The following is a 16,950-nucleotide window of genomic DNA, read 5'->3' as shown; positions in this document are numbered from 1 at the left end:
ACCTAGTATAGACCTGTCGTGTGGTGTTGGTAGTACACTGGTCATTACAGACCTAGTATAGACCTGTCGTGTGGTGTTGGTAGAACACTGGTCATTACAGACCTAGTAGAGACCTGTCGTGTGGTGTTGGTAGAACACTGGTCATTACAGACCTAGTAGAGACCTGTCGTGTGGTGTTGGTAGAACACTGGTCATTACAGACCTAGTATAGACCTGTCGTGTGGTGTTGGTAGTACACTGGTCATTACAGACCTAGTAGAGACCTGTCGTGTGGTGTTGGTAGAACACTGGTCATTACAGACCTAGTATAGACCTGTCGTGTGGTGTTGGTAGTACACTGGTCATTACAGACCTAGTAGAGACCTGTCGTGTGGTGTTGGTAGAACACTGGTCATTACAGACCTAGTATAGACCTGTCGTGTGGTGTTGGTAGAACACTGGTCATTACAGACCTAGTATAGACCTGTCGTGTGGTGTTGGTAGTACACTGGTCATTACAGACCTAGTATAGACCTGTCGTGTGGTGTTGGTAGTACACTGGTCATTACAGACCTAGTAGAGACCTGTCGTGTGTTGTTGGTAGTACACTGGTCATTACAGACCTAGTATAGACCTGTCGTGTGGTGTTGGTAGAACACTGGTCATTACAGACCTAGTAGAGACCTGTCGTGTGGTGTTGGTAGAACACTGGTCATTACAGACCTAGTAGAGACCTGTCGTGTGGTGTTGGTAGAACACTGGTCATTACAGACCTAGTATAGACCTGTCGTGTGGTGTTGGTAGTACACTGGTCATTACAGACCTAGTAGAGACCTGTCGTGTGGTGTTGGTAGAACACTGGTCATTACAGACCTAGTATAGACCTGTCGTGTGGTGTTGGTAGAACACTGGTCATTACAGACCTAGTAGAGACCAATGCACTACTACAATGTCTTGCTCCTGTTATTGTACGGTAATGTTAAATCTATTAGTCACAGTGGTGTGCTCACGTTCTTCAGCTGGCACAGAGACAGTGTGACGGTGGTGTCATCCAGGAGGAAGCTCCTGTCCCTGCCTTGGCCAAACGACTCCCCGTCCTCCAGCAGGAAACTAACACAGAGATTGAACTCAACATTTATTCATTCGGATGAGAAACTATAGAATAGCACGGATCTACTTATAAATAATATAGTTAACTATATATATTTTTTTATTTTATTTATTTATTTAACCTTTATTTAACTAGGCAAGTCAGTTAAGAACAAATTCTTATTTACAATGACGGCCTACACCGGCCAAACCCGGACAACTGTGCGCCGCCCTATGGGACTCCCAATCACGGCCGGTTGTGATACAGCCTGGATTAGAACCAGGGTGTCTGTAGTGACGTCTCTAGCACTGAGATGCAGTGCCTTAGACTATTGTGTCACTCGGGAGAACTAATTCAGATGTAAACATTATCCTAACTTTGTGCTTTGAGGGGAAAGGCATGATGTATATAACTACATCATCTGAAACAGAACAGTAGAAAGACATGCTGTATATAACTACATAATCTGAAACAGAACAGTAGAAAGACATGATGTATATAACTACATAATCTGAAACAGAACAGTAGAAAGACATGCTGTATATAACTACATAATCTGAAACAGAACAGTAGAAAGACATGATGTATATAACTACATAATCTGAAACAGAACAGTAGAAAGACATGCTGTATATAACTACATCATCTGAAACAGAACAGTAGAAAGACATGCTGTAAATAACTACATAATCTGAAACAGAACAGTAGAAAGACATGCTGTATATAACTACATAATCTGAAACAGAACAGTAGAAAGACATGCTGTAAATAACTACATTATCTGAAACAGAACAGTAGAAAGACATGCTGTATATAACTACATAATCTGAAACAGAACAGTAGAAAGACATGCTGTATATAACTACATAATCTGAAACAGAACAGTAGAAAGACATGCTGTATATAACTACATAATCTGAAACAGAACAGTAGAAAGACATGCTGTAAATAACTACATAATCTGAAACAGAACAGTAGAAAGACATGCTGTATATAACTACATAATCTGAAACAGAACAGTAGAAAGACATGCTGTAAATAACTACATAATCTGAAACAGAACAGTAGAAAGACATGCTGTATATAACTACATCATCTGAAACAGAACAGTAGAAAGACATGCTGTATATAACTACATAATCTGAAACAGAACAGTAGAAAGACATGATGTAAATAACTACATAATCTGAAACAGAACAGTAGAAAGACATGCTGTATATAACTACATCATCTGAAACAGAACAGTAGAAAGAAGTGCTGTATATAACTACATAATCTGAAACAGAACAGTAGAAAGACATGCTGTATATAACTACATAATCTGAAACAGAACAGTAGAAAGACATGCTGTAAATAACTACATAATCTGAAACAGAACAGTAGAAAGACATGCTGTATATAACTACATTATCTGAAACAGAACAGTAGAAAGACATGCTGTATATAACTACATAATCTGAAACAGAACAGTAGAAAGACATGCTGTATATAACTACATTATCTGAAACAGAACAGTAGAAAGACATGCTGTGTATAACTACATTATCTGAAAGAGTCCACTAGGTAGAAAGGGTGTGTTGTACAGTACTTGGGCAGGGTGCAGACGGGAGGCTTGGACTGGATGATCTCCTTGTTGGTCAGTTCCTTCTCCAGGTCTCCTCCCGCCAAACACCACAGGTGGTACACCTCGTCTATGGCCCTCTCCCCCAGGTACTCCTCATCATTATCTGGGACATGATTGACAGATTGATTTAACTGTCTAATACATTCAAAATAAGTCACATTTCAATGAATGTCATTTTATGCAGGATAGTCCAATCGATAACAATTGCCACTGTTTTTCAGGCATTCCTGGGTTCCATTAAATCCCACACTAAGCATCAAGGATGATACACTGTGGTCCTCTACATGGTAAAATGTGGTCGTCTGAGATGTATCCTTTATCCATAGAGCCAGGTCTATGATGGTAAACAACAATTTATAATGTATGTGGGTCCGTAAGTGTGTGCTTGCTTGTGTGTGTGTCCATGTGTGTGTCCATGCGTGGGTGTGCCCATGTCAGGGCATGCATGTGTGCACTGACCTTTGCAGAGCTGGCTGATGTCCTCTGGTAGTTCCAGGTGGGCACAGCGCAGGGAGGAGGAGAACAGCCCGACGGGCTGCTGGAACGGGGCGTAGAGACACGACACGCCCTCAAACACTGGGTCAACCAGCAGCTCTGCAGGGGTGGGTCTGGATGGAAGCACAGAGTGAAATGTCAAACTTTTTGAACATGCATCAAAAACATAGACGCACTTCATCAAAGGTTCAGATTGCACGACAAAAATGTTATGTGAAGTGTTCTCAAATGTTCTCTCTAAAACGTACCATGTCCTCATTTGGGCATGTTTAAGATCACTTTCCCCTGTTATTACCCTGTTATTACCCTGCACATAGTTCAGCTGCATGACAAAAGTACCTGGAGAAGGAATGGAGAATGGGCCTCCCAACAGGAAATGATAGCCAACACAACAGAGTCCAATCCACATGATATAAAACATCTCTGGTCGAGTTACCTTCTGGAGGGCAGGAAGGTCAGGCATTTCCTTAATAATGTTAGGACGTTCTCAGGCAGCTCCTGTAACAGAACGTTGACAATCACATTAGTTATGCTACAATCCAGACCCACAGCCCCAATCTCCCTCTGCTTTTATGGCTTTTCAGCATCCTAAAGAAATAAAATAGCCTGAGAAAGGTTAAAAGTCTTTTTTACAAGGAAAACACTTCGGCAAATGGAGGGCATATGAGTTTCATTAGCACACATATACACGCAAACAGATTCGCGCACAAACACACACAGCTAGTGGTTACAAGTTACAGGGCATTGTTTAGGCATTTGATGAATTGTAGTCCTTTAAAATTACGTTCGTCTCTGGATCAACAATACAGTATAATAAGGAGTAGTCTTATCTACAACATCATAAAGCATGACTTTACCACACATTAGGCAATCTACACATTAGGCAATCTACACATTAGGCAAACTAGGGATTCTAGGACAATCAACCTTTCTTAGAGTGGTTTTAGCGGGCCAGTGTAATAAATAGTGACTTGTGATTGATTTCAAACTCACCCTAATCGCATCCAAGCATCCGTGCTCCTCTGCAAGGACTGTGACTATGTCGTCAATGCAACCTGAGAACAACAAACACAGACCACCATGTCATAAACAATGAACAACCCCATCATAACCAATCTGTGGCTCACCAGGCTGACGGACAAGGCAACACGTTCACTTACCCAAGGTGATGATGAATTTCAATCTCTCGCTTATTTCAATGTTCTGCAGTAGTCTTCTACCCTGTAAATAAAAGGTTGATAGTACATGAGGACAGAATGACTTCCTCCTAACCACAATATCACACTTCACTTGAACCCTCAGTTCAATGGCTATATAACACTGTCATAACATCTGTCAATGACAGTCCTGACTTTTGATTGACAGCTCAATCAACCAATCAATCATTAGGTCAAGACATGGTGGTGTAAGAGAGCTTACTGCACACAGCTCAAAGAGCAGGACTCCCAGGGTCCACACGTCTGTCTTGGGCCCCGAGGGAAGCGGGTTCTCCCCCTGGGAGGGGTCACTAGGGTGGACTGAGCCCTGGGCGATGACCTCTGGAGCCAGATAGGATGGGTACCTGTGGACAGAGATAGTCAATTGAAGGTCAAAGGTCAATTGAATACCCCGCAAGGCATAGAAAACTTGAGAGCGTTGAGGTTGTCTTGAATTAAATTCAATGAAACATGTTTGCAACAGATAACATTTGACAATGAACAGACTTTGATGATTAATCTACCTAAATATTCCAGGTACTTCCTGTTTCGTTGAAGTCATTGTTTAAATGATGCATGTACAGTACATTGCTTCATATCAAGGAATCTCCGTAAACACTAGACAGATAAAGCTTATTTCATCTTCAAACCAGATGTTTTACTTGGAGACTAGATAACACAGGACATCAGAGGCAGCGGCGAACACACACAATCATTCCCCCATTCAACAACAGGCTATTACCCACAAAGACTTTCTAAAACATGAGGGCCTTTGGGTTTTGGATAAGACTTCAGCTATCTATTACAGTACTTGAAACAATGGATTACTTCAATATCCAAAACCTGGATATCATAATGGCTGGTCATGGCTGACATCAACACCACTATCCCAGAAACCCTAGACCCACTATGCAATTTGCATATCGCACCAACAGATCCACAGATGATGCAATCTCTATTGCACTCCACACTGCCCTTTCGCGCCTGGACAAAAGGAACACCTATGTGAGAATGCTATTCATTGACTACAGCTCAGCGTTCAACACCATAGTGCCCTCAAAGCTCATCACTAAGCTAAGGACCCTGGGACTAAATACCTCCCACTGCAACTGGATCATGGACTTCCTGACGGGCCGCTCCCAGGTGGTAAGGGTAGGTAACGACACATCCGCTAAGCTGATCCTCAACACAGGGGCCCCTCAACAGTGCGTGCTCAGTCCCCTCCTGTACTCCCAATTTGTAAGTCGCTCTGGAGAAGAGCGTCTGCTAAATGACGTAAATGTAAATGTACTCCCTGTTCACTCATGACTGCACGGCCAGGCACAACTCCAACACCATCATTAAGTTTGCTGATGACACAACAGTGGTTGGCCTGACCACCGACAACGATGAGACAGCCTACAGGGAGGAGGTCAGAGACCTGGCAGTGTGGTGCCAGGACAACAACCTCTCCCTCAACGCGATCAAGACAAAGGAGATGATTGTGGACTACAGGAAAAGGAGCACCGAGCACGTCCCCATTCTCATCGACGGGGTTGTAGTGGAGCAGGTTGAGAGCTTCAAGTTCCTTGGCGTCCACATCACCAACAAACTAACATGGTCCAAGCACACAAAGACAGTCGTGAAGAGGGCATGACAAAACCTATTCCCCCTCAGGAGACTGAAAATATTTGGCATGGGCCCCCAGATCCTCAAAAGGTTTTACAGCTGCACCATCGAGAGCATCCTGACGGGTTGCATCACTGCCTGGTATGGCAACTGCTCGGCCTCCGACCGCAAGGCACCACAGAGGGTAGTGCGTACGGCCCAGTACATCACCGGGGCCAAGCTTCCTGTCATCCAGGACCTCTATACCAGGCAGGGTCAGAGGAAGGCCCTAGAAATGGTCAAATACTCCAGCCACCCCAGTCATAGACTGTTCTCGCTGCTACCGCACGGCAAGCGGTACCAGAGCACAAAGTCTAGGTCCAAGAGGCTTCTAAACAGCTTCTACCTCCAAGCCTTAAGACTCCTGAACATCTAATCAAATGGCTACCAATACTATTTGCATTGCCTGACCCCCCACCCCTGCTGCTACTCTCTGTTATTATCTATGCATAGCCACTTTAATAACTCTACCTACATGTACATAATTACCTCGACACCGGTGGCCCCAGCACATTGACTCTGTACCGGTACCCCCCTGTATATAGCCCCGCTATTGTTATTTACTGTTGCTCTTGAATTATTTGTTATTCTTAGCTCTTACTTTTTTAGGGATTTCCATAAAACTGCATTGTTGGTTAAGGACTTGTAAGTAAGCATTTCACTGTACAACACCTGTTGTATTCGGCGCAAGTGACAAAATGTGATTTGATAAACAATAGATTGACCATTACACATACATGTCATAGTAATGCATTCTATTTCACTAACAGCAATGAAATACTGTGTTGTGTTCACAGAGGGACCTATGACCTCCATTATCAGAAGATCCACAGTACTACAAGTTCCAGACGTTCAAGGTTCAAATCTTCCATTATCAGAAGATCCACAGTACTACAAGTTCCAGACGTTCAAGGTTAAAATCTTCCATTATCAGAAGATCCACAGTACTACAAGTTCCAGACGTTCAAGGTTAAAATCTTCCATTATCAGAAGATCCACAGTACTACAAGTTCCAGACGTTCAAGGCTCAAATCTTCCATTATCAGAAGATCCACAGTACTACAAGTTCCAGACGTTCAAGGTTAAAATCTTCCATTATCACATCATCATTTATCATAGTTATCTCTATATGACAGTGGAACATGTATTGCTTTTAACCCTTATAGATGAGTTGGTAGAGCATGGCGCTTGCAGGCCAGGGTTGTGGCTTCAACTCCCACGGGGCACCAATGTATGCACTCACTCCTGTATGTTGCTCAAAGAGCGTCTGCTAAATGACTAGAATGTAAAATAATTGTGTTTTCACTGCCTAATCTAATGTCAGTCACAATGTAATAGCTTTTCACATCTATCGACACAGTCGTTGTACATGGGAGGTTAGATATGAACAGGACTTACCCAATAGGAAAGTCCACATCCGCCCCGTGGTCTGTCATGTAATAGAGCCCAAACTTAGCCAGCTTCACCTTGCCCTACAAAGAAACAAATGTTACAAATGACAATGTATTGATGGCCTTATGATAAATCAATAATGCATCAATAACGTGATGACAATTAGCCTGTTTAAACGAGAGCACAGGTTTAACCAGGCTAGATGACAATGGCAAACGGCGTTAAAAGCCATTCCATTAGACCCCAACTGATAGGGAAGGGAGGTAACCTACCTTGCCGTCCATGAGGACATTCTTTGCATTGAGCGCTCTGTGAACCATCCCATGTTTGTTCATAAACTCTAGTCCCTCCAAGGCCTCATAGGCTATCTGGAGAACCCTCTCTGGGCTGTAACAGACAGACAAGGCCTGAGAAATATTATATACACATTATAGAACTTGGGCGTAGCTTTAGGACCTGTGGTGTTTGGCTTGAAAAAGAGTTATGTATGTTACTCAGAGCGTCTTTGTTTTCCAGCCAACAAAGCTACAACAGGTCATTGTGTGTACTAAATATGTAGTCATTTTCCCCCTGCCGGGTCTGTAGAGTTGAGGAGTTCATTCGGTAAGTGTTTTAGATGGAAGAGGTTTGTGTTATTATCGGTGTCAACCAGTAGATGGCAAGGGTAGTGCATAGCCTAGTCCTGATGTAATGAAGCCATTCTTCTTTGTTCAGCTAAACCATGATCATTCTACTGACAGAGATATAGAACTGAGTCCTCCTAACATTCAATAACATAGTACAATGATAATGTACTATATCTATATATAGTCTTCATATTGTGTAAATATTGTACTATATAGATATAGTGCCTTCGGGTATTATACTATTTCTTATTGTTGTTGCCTTGTCGAGAAGGAACCTGCAAGAAAGCATTTCGGTGGACAGTGCATGAAAACAAATAATTTGTTGACTGCAAATTGACCACAAGTATCCTAAACAGATATAATATTTGTCTAAAACAGCCATTTCAAACCTTGCTTGCAGTTGTATACGTTTACATATACAGTATCTCTCTATAACGTGTGGGAATACTCTGGAACAGATTCCAAAATTAAAATCACTTGGAGCTGATTTGCTGGTGTTTTTAGCCTTTTATGTCCAACAATAAAAATACAAAATAAAATAACATTTCCTTTTTATATAAGAAAACTTAGGGGCCTAAATAAAATAACAGCGGGGCCAAATTCAGCCCGCCAGTTGGTCAACCCAGTGCAACTAATAAAAAAAAACGTGTATTCTTACCTGACAGTTTGAAACTGTTTCTGGAAATCATTTAGACTGCTTTCGTAGTGTTCCGTTACAACAACAAGTCGTTCTGGAAGAAGGAAGAAGAAAAGGTGTGAAATGGTAGATCAATATGACACTGGTCAGCCCTGGCATTTTATTCATTTATTAGTTTAATATGTGATTTCAAAACATTTGTTTTACGGTCTGCTGCTTGGTCTCCATTTTTTTTTTCCCAGCAAGGCTGTCATTTTGTTGTTTTTCCAATGAAGGAGTGTGCCTTTAAGTTAAAGGTTTAGCCACCACATGATTGGTTAAACATAGTCAAGAAGAATCTTCTAAATGAAATGCTAGCGCCATGTGTTGTGATAACATACATATGCAATTACAAAGCTTTAAAGCTGTACTCAGTCCTTTATAACTTCCCATCCACCCAGCCCACACAATAAATGGAAAAACAAAATGTTATCTACAAAATCTGACAAAGGGTCCAGCGTTCAGGGCCTTAAAACATGGTTTTGATTAAATGAATACAGTTCATGTCAGAATTGACTTTTCTTAGCAGGTTAGGAGAACTTTCGCAGCAGTTTGGAGAATTAGGTAAAGGTTAGGAAAAGGGTTAGGGTTAGATAAAATGCACAAAAAAATATATACTTTTGACATACATTTGACATAAGCTTCTAGCCATGACTATAAAACATCTGGGCATATAAAAGGATGAAACAAAGCAGGCTAATGTAAGCTTTTAACAACTCAGGAAGTCCATAATGACAGTACTGTGTATACTTTGGCCAAAAATCATTAATGTGTCAACATTACAGTGTCCAATAAAATCTGCATATTGTGGATTTGGGATGATTTCTGTTTTTTGTTGAGACTTTTAATAAAACACATTATTGTGGTAATACGCGTGGCAAACAAAAGCGAAAGAAGTTAGATTGTGCAGTTGGAGTTTGCCAAACACATTCAGTTATTTTACAGTGACTCGGATGAAACAGAAAACACTACTCAAAAACAGAGACATTGTTGAAAGCTGAGAGAGCCTCTTGAAGAGGTATAACCTGTGATGAAGTTTCTCCATATTTGCTCAACTGTAAATGACAAACTGGGGTACAAGTCAACATGTAAACTTATGGGTATGACCACAATGAAGTCAATATGAACAGCCTCTTTTCACACAATACACAAGATTATTAGGTGTTTTTCCAAATAGAAAGGGAAGGTCAAGGCTCTGTTGGAATACGCTGAATGCACTCTGTTCCCTCTTCCTTCTGAATGCACACCGTAAGTAAGCATTTCACTGTTAGTCTACACCTGTTGTTTACGAAGCGTATGATGAATAACATTTTATTTGATATTAATAGGACACCAGTCATATACAATAGTAGATGCCAAAGGGAAAGGGATTTGATTTAAAAGCTGCTGTCGGTCTGTCACGTCAGTACCAATCTCCCCTAGTCCTCTTTAGTTTCACTCTCCATCCCACCCTCCCAATACTAGGATATTTCTGGTAGTGAAGTGTTGTCACGATACCAGTATTGTGATACTAGGATACCTGATTTTCCATGTATTCTTCCCATCTTCACAAATCACTGAAAGCCAGATACAGTTGAATAGAGGAAAACAAGGATTCCACTACAAAGTCACTCAAGATGGCGCCGACATAGATGGTCGCCTCGCTTCGAGTCCTTAGGAAACTATGCAGTATTTAGTTTATGTATTATTTCTTACATTGTTACCCCAGGAAGGCAGTCATCAATGACCTCTTATTACATACAGCCGGGAAGAACTATTGGATATAAAAGCGACGTGAACTTACCAACATTACGACCAGGAATACGACTTTCCCGAAGCAGATCCTCTGTTTCAGATCCTCTGTTTGGACCACCACCCAGGACAATGGATCAGATCCCAAAAGCCGACCCAAAACAACATGCCGCAGAAGGGACAGACGGAGCGGCCTCCTGGTCAGGCTCCGTAGACGTGCACATCGCCCACAGCTCTCAAGTATACTACTCGCCAATGTCCAGTCTCTTAACAACAAGATAGACGAAATTCAAGCAAGGGTTGCCTTCCAGAGAGACATCAGAGATTGTAACATTCTCTGTTTTACGGAAACATCGCTCTCTCGGAATTGGTTCAGCCACTGGGCTTCTCCATGCATCGTGCCGACAGAGATAAAAACCTCTCTGGGAAGAGGAAGGGCGGGGGTGTACGCTTCACGATTAACAACTCATGGTGTAATCATAACAACATACAGGAACTCAAGTCCTTCTGCTCACCCGACCTCGAATTCCTTACAATAAAATGCCGGACATATTACCTCCCAAGAGAATTCTCGTCAGTTATCGTCACAACTGTGTACATTCCTCCTCAAGCAGACACCAAGACGGCCCTCAAGGAACTTCACTGGACTCTATGTAAACTGGAAACCATATATCCTGAGTAGGGTTGGACATTTTGGGGAATATTCAGAAGTGGAAACTTTGTGGGAATTAACAGAAATATGCAAATTAATATTAATACCATTTAAATGTAGATGTTTTTTCTGCATTGGATATATTTACCATATCATATGGAGACAGAAACATAAACCTTTTACCTTATCATAAGTAGACATAATTGCAAATTATTAAATCCTTCCAAAAGAAATTCGTAAACAATTTAGTTTTTTAATTGAACTTTAATTAAATGAGTTGACTCTTAACATGGGATGATTTCACTGAACAACAAAAGGGAATATTGAATGATCCCCAATGATCCATCGCATCTCCCAAAAACGTTTTCAACATACATCTGTAAAATGATAGTCTAGAAACTAAAGCTTTGGTTGTCTTCCTCTCAGGCGTCCATGTCTTCTTCCTGGACCTCCTCAATGTCCACCTCTTGAACATCAGACTGAGGCCTCATCTTCACTGTCACTTTCGAACCTTGATGAGGATGGCTCGTTTCAGGCTCAAAAAGCCCCAAATCTGCCCGGATGGCCACAATTTTTCAACCTGGTCAGCCTGTATTGGTCAGCCTTTTGCGTGCTTTGGTGTTTGTGTTCCCAAACAAGGACCAGTTGCGCTCTGAGGCGGCTGATGTTGGTGGGATTTGGAGGATGATGGAGGCAACAGGGGAAAGAGCCTCAGAACCACAAAGTCCCCTCCACCAGGTGGTTGATGAGATATGTTGGCAAGACTGCCATATTGCATCTCCATCCCAAAGCCCTTGCTTGGAAGTGTACTTCACCAGACTGCCAAGAACCTTGCCCTCATCCAGGCCAAGGTGGCGAAACATGGTAGTGATGACACCATAGGCTTTGTTGATCTCTGCACCAGACAGGATGCGCTTCCCAGCATACTTGGGGTCCAACATGTACGCTGCTGCGTGTAAGGGCTTCAGGTAGAAGTCTTCACGCTTTTTGATGTATTTCAGAACTGCAGTTTCCTCTGCTTGAGCAACAGTGAAGTGGGCAGGGCAGTACACATTTCTTCTCTTACATCTGCAAACATCAGAACATCAGACAGGATGGCACTGTCGCCCTCAATCTGTGCAATGGCTACTGCTATAGGTTTCTGGCGTTTCAGGCTGCTTACCACCCTCTCCCAAAATACATCATCCAGGAGGATCCTCTTGATGGGGCTGTCCATATCGGCAAACTGTGATATGGCCATTTCTTGGAGAGACTCCTTCCCCTCCAGGAGACTGTCAAACATGATGACAACACCACCCCAACGGGTGTTGCTGGGCAGCTTCAATGTGGTGCTCTTAGTCATCTCACTTTGCTTGGTGAGGTAAATTGCTGCCATCTTGATGACCCTTCACATACCTAACCATTTCCTTGGCTTTCTTGTAGAGGGTATCCATTGTTTTCAAAGCCATGATGTCCTTGAGGAGCAGATTCAATGCATGAGCAGCACAGCCAATTGGTGTGATGTGAGGGTAGGACTCCTCCACTTTAGACCAAGCAGCCTTCATGTCCGCAGCATTGTCTGTCACCAGTGCAAATACCTTCTGTGGTCCAAGGTCATTGAGGATTGCCTTCAGCTCATCTGCAATGTAGAGACTGGTGTGTCTGTTGTCCCTTGTGTCTGTGCTCTTGTAGAGTACAGGTTGAGTGGTGGAGATGATGTAGTTAATTATTCCTTGCCCACGAACATTCGACCACCCAACAGAGATGATTGCAATACAGTCCGCTTTCTCTACAATTAGCTTGATCTTCACTTGAACTCTGTTGAACTCTGCATCCAGCAAAATGTCTAGATAAAGCATGTCTGGTTGGAGAGGTGTATGCTGGGCGAAGAACATTCAGAAATTTCTTCCAATACACATTGCCTGTAAGCATCAGAGGTGAAGAAGTTGCATAGACAGCTTGAGCAAGACATTCATCAGCATTTCTCTGACTACATTCCTCCATTGAGTCAAAAAAAACATTTGATTCCTTGAGGACCATGAGCTGTTGCTATCAGTAAGGTGTCTGATTCCTCATTTCCACCTCGAATAGAAGTACAGGGACTTTTGTCAGAGGTTGCTTGTTGTGAGCGCTGAGGGAATTCTAAGCACTTGGCCAGATGATTCTGCATCTTTGTTGCATTCTTCACATATGATTTGGCACAGTATATGCAAATGTACACAGCTTTTATGGACACAGGTGAATTAACACTCCTCAGTTAGGAGGCTCAAGCAAGCTAAAACCCACATGGTAGCAAAAACTAACTAGCAGAAATTGTTAACAAGTTAGAAATGATTTAAACACACTTTGCTGTAGGCTACTATTTACTAGTTAACAAAACGTCATGTTTGTCGTATAAAATATATTCACCCAACCCAGTATTGTAATCAAAACTCACCAGAAAGCATGTAGTCCTTGTCTCAGACAGTGTAGTAGTGTGGGCTCAATAGCATCTCATTAGTGTGCAAGGTCTTGAGAATCAGCTGTACATGTAATGGAAGAGTGCACTGCACATGTGATGGAAGAATGCACTGTGCATGCAGAGGGTTGCAATTCCATTGAATTGGGGATAGTTTAACCAAAATATGCCACAAGACCTAGAATTGACTTATGTGTACCCACAAAAAAGGTTCACTGTTATACGCTAACTTTTTTGATGATTTAAGGAAAATTCCCCAAATTCCCACGCTCAACTTCCCATGGAAAATGTTCAGAAAAATTCTGGAAATTTCAGGGAAAGTTTCAGACCCTTTGCAACCGTAATCCTGAGGCTGCATTAACTGTAGCTGGGGATTTTAAACAAATCAAATTTGAGATCAAGGCTTCCTAAATTCTATCAAAATATTGATTGCACTACGCGCAAGGGTAATACACTCGATCACTGCTACTCTAACTTCAGCGATGCATACAAAGCCCTCCCCTGCCCTCCCTTCGGCAAATCCGACCACGACGCCATCTTTCTCCTACCGTTTTATAGGCAGAAACTCAAACAGGATGTACCAGGGACTAGAACCATTCAACGCAGGTCTGACCAATCGGAAGCCACGCTTCAGGATTGTTTTGATCACGCAGACTGGGATATGTTCCGGTCAGCCTCAGAGAACAACATCGATCTATACGCTGACTTGGTGAGTGAGTTTATAAGGAAGTGCATTGGAGTAATAAAACCTACCCTAACCAGAAACCGTGGATGGATGGCGGCATTGTCGCAAAACTGAACTCGCGAACCACCGCATTTAACCATGGAAAGAGGTCTGTGAATATGGCTGAATATAAACAGTGTAGTTATTCCCTCCGCAAGGAAATCAAGCAAGCGAAATGCTGGTACAGGGACAAAGTGCAGACACTCAACGGCTCAGACACGAGGCACATGGCAGGGTCTACATGAAATCACAGACTACAAAAAGAAAACCAGCCACGATACGGACACCGACGTCAAGCTTCCAGACAAACTAAACACCTTCTTTGCCTGCTTTGAGGATAATATAGTGCCACTGTCACGGCCCCCCCCCCATCCTTCTCCGTGGCTGACGTGAGTAAAACATTTAAACGTGTTAACCCTCGCAAGGCTGCTGGCCCAGACGGCATTCCAAGCCACGTCCTCAGAGCATGCGCAGACCAGCTGGCTGGTGTGTTTACAGACATATTCAATCGCTCCTTATCCCAGTCTGCTGTCCCCACATGCTTCAAGATGGCCACCATTGTCCCTGTACCCAAGAAGGCAAAGGGAACTGAACTAAATGACTACTGCCCTGTAGCACTCACTTCTGTCATCATGAAATGCTTTGAGAGACTAGTCAAGGATCATATCACCTCCACCTTACCGGCCACACTAGACCCACTTCAGTTTGCATACCGCCCCAACAGGTCCACAGACGATGCAATCGCAATCACACTGCCCTATCCCATCTGGACAAGAGGAATACCTATGTAAGAATGCTGTTCATTGACTACAGCTCTGCATTCAACACCATAGTACCCTCCAAGTTCGAGGCCATGGGTCTCAATCCTGCCCTGTGCAATTGGGTCCTGGACTTTCTGACGTATGGTAAAGGTAGGAAACAACATCTCCACTCACCCTCAACACTGGGGCCCCACAAGGGTGCGTGCTCAGCCCCTTCTTGTACTCCCTCTTGACCCACAAATGTGTAGCCATGCACGCCTCCAACTCAATCATCAAGTTTGCAGACGACACAACAGTAGTGGGCTTGATTACCAACAATGACTAAACAACAGGAGGAGGTGAGAACACTCGGAGTGTGGTGTCAGGAAAACAAACTTTCACTCAACGTCAACAAAACAAAGGAGATGATCGTGAACTTCAGGAAACAGCAGAGGGAGCACACCCCCCCCCCCCCCCCCCCCCATTGACATCGACGGGACAGTAGTGGAGAAGGTGGAACGTTTTAAGTTCCTCGGCGTACACATCACAGACAAACTGAAATGGTCCACCCACACAAGACAGTTTGGTGAAGAAGGATCAACAGCGCCTCTTCGACCTCAGGAGGCTGAAGAAATTTGGCTTGTCACCAAAAACCCTGACAAACTTTTACAGATGCACAATTGAGAGCATCCTGTCGGGCTGTATCACAGCCTGGTACGGCAACTGCACCGCCCTCAACCGCAAGGCTCTCCAGAGGGTGGTGCGGTCTGCACAACGCATTACCGGGGGTAAACTACCTGCCCTCCATGACACCTACAGCACCCGATGTCACAGGAAGGTCAAAAAGATCATCAAGGACAACAACCACCCGAGCCACTGCCTGTTCACACCCCTACCATCCAGAAGGCGAGGTCAGTACAGGTGCATCAAAGCTGGGACAGAGAGACTGAAAAACAGCTCCTATCTCAAGGCCATCAGACTGCTAAACAGCAATCACTAACTCAGAGAGGCTGCTGCCTACATTGAGACCCAATCACTGACCACTTTAATAAATGGATCACTAGTCACTTTAAACAATGCCACTTTAATAATGTTTACATATCTTACATTACTCATATCATTTGTATATACTGTATTTTATACCATCTATTGCACCTTGCCTATGCCGCTGGGCCATCGCTCATCCATATATTTATATGTACATGTTCTCATTCACCCCTTAAGATATGTGTATTAGGTAGTTGTTGGGGAATTGATTGAATACTTGTTAGATATTACTGCACGGTCGGAAATAGAAGTACAAGCATTTCGCTACACTCGCATTAACATCTACACTCGCATTAAAATTTGATTTTATCTTTCACCATTCCAGTTATAGCACTTATATAGGCCTACCAGTGCTTTACCATTGGTGTATTCTGTGCATTCAGATCACTTTTACTCCAAGGAAGGTAGGTTGAGGGAGTGATGTATTTTCACCGTATCAAGAATAGGACCCAGAAGACCCATTGACAAACAGACAGAGATGCGTAGTCCTACCATGCTTCCCTCTGGAGATGTCTACGTACTGGCAGAGCCTGGGGTGGGTAATGGTCTTGAGCAGCTGGAAGCGGCCCAGGATCTTGATGGAGTTGGGGGTGAGGGGGAGGCCGTTGCTCCCGCACACATCGTGGGGGAGAGCCGAGGCAAAGAAGGTGAAGGCCCCTAGCTGGGCGTCTCTCAGTGGCCTCATGACTACTCACTGCTCCAGTGTCCACTTCAGACTCACAGTTGACAGCTCCACCAACCCACACACCCTATGGAAAACACAGAGACATTAGAGGCAGTGAAACAAATTATGAACAGTTTGGTTCATGTTTACAAACACTCATTTTAATTTGAAACTATATCTAAACACAACAGGTGCAATGTAGCTAAAATACAAGTTATATCACAGCTTTT

The 16,950-nt window shown here is 43.1% G+C and overlaps 1 protein-coding gene across 1 annotated transcript in view; it reads right to left on the bottom strand.

Annotated features, from left to right (window-relative positions):
* Positions 1–16,950, bottom strand: part of LOC106610360 (TBC domain-containing protein kinase-like protein) — a 69,718-nt gene that overhangs the window by 52,226 nt on the left and 542 nt on the right. The window contains exons 2-12 of the mRNA XM_014209681.3: positions 16,549–16,805; positions 8,708–8,780; positions 7,696–7,810; positions 7,430–7,503; positions 4,608–4,749; positions 4,349–4,409; positions 4,182–4,243; positions 3,625–3,686; positions 3,153–3,301; positions 2,658–2,796; positions 990–1,089 (exon numbers count right to left, since the gene is read on the bottom strand). Of these exons, the coding sequence (XP_014065156.2) occupies positions 990–1,089; positions 2,658–2,796; positions 3,153–3,301; positions 3,625–3,686; positions 4,182–4,243; positions 4,349–4,409; positions 4,608–4,749; positions 7,430–7,503; positions 7,696–7,810; positions 8,708–8,780; positions 16,549–16,741 (1,170 nt within the window). The 5' untranslated portion in view covers positions 16,742–16,805. The remainder of the gene's footprint in view (positions 1–989; positions 1,090–2,657; positions 2,797–3,152; positions 3,302–3,624; positions 3,687–4,181; positions 4,244–4,348; positions 4,410–4,607; positions 4,750–7,429; positions 7,504–7,695; positions 7,811–8,707; positions 8,781–16,548; positions 16,806–16,950) is intronic.

This window comes from Salmo salar, chromosome 08 (assembly GCF_965601325.2).
Source record: "Salmo salar chromosome 08, fSalSal1, whole genome shotgun sequence".
NCBI classification, from domain to species: domain Eukaryota; kingdom Metazoa; phylum Chordata; class Actinopteri; order Salmoniformes; family Salmonidae; genus Salmo; species Salmo salar.
Note: the sequence above shows the minus strand (reverse complement) of the source record. Positions and strands in the feature narration are given on the sequence as shown.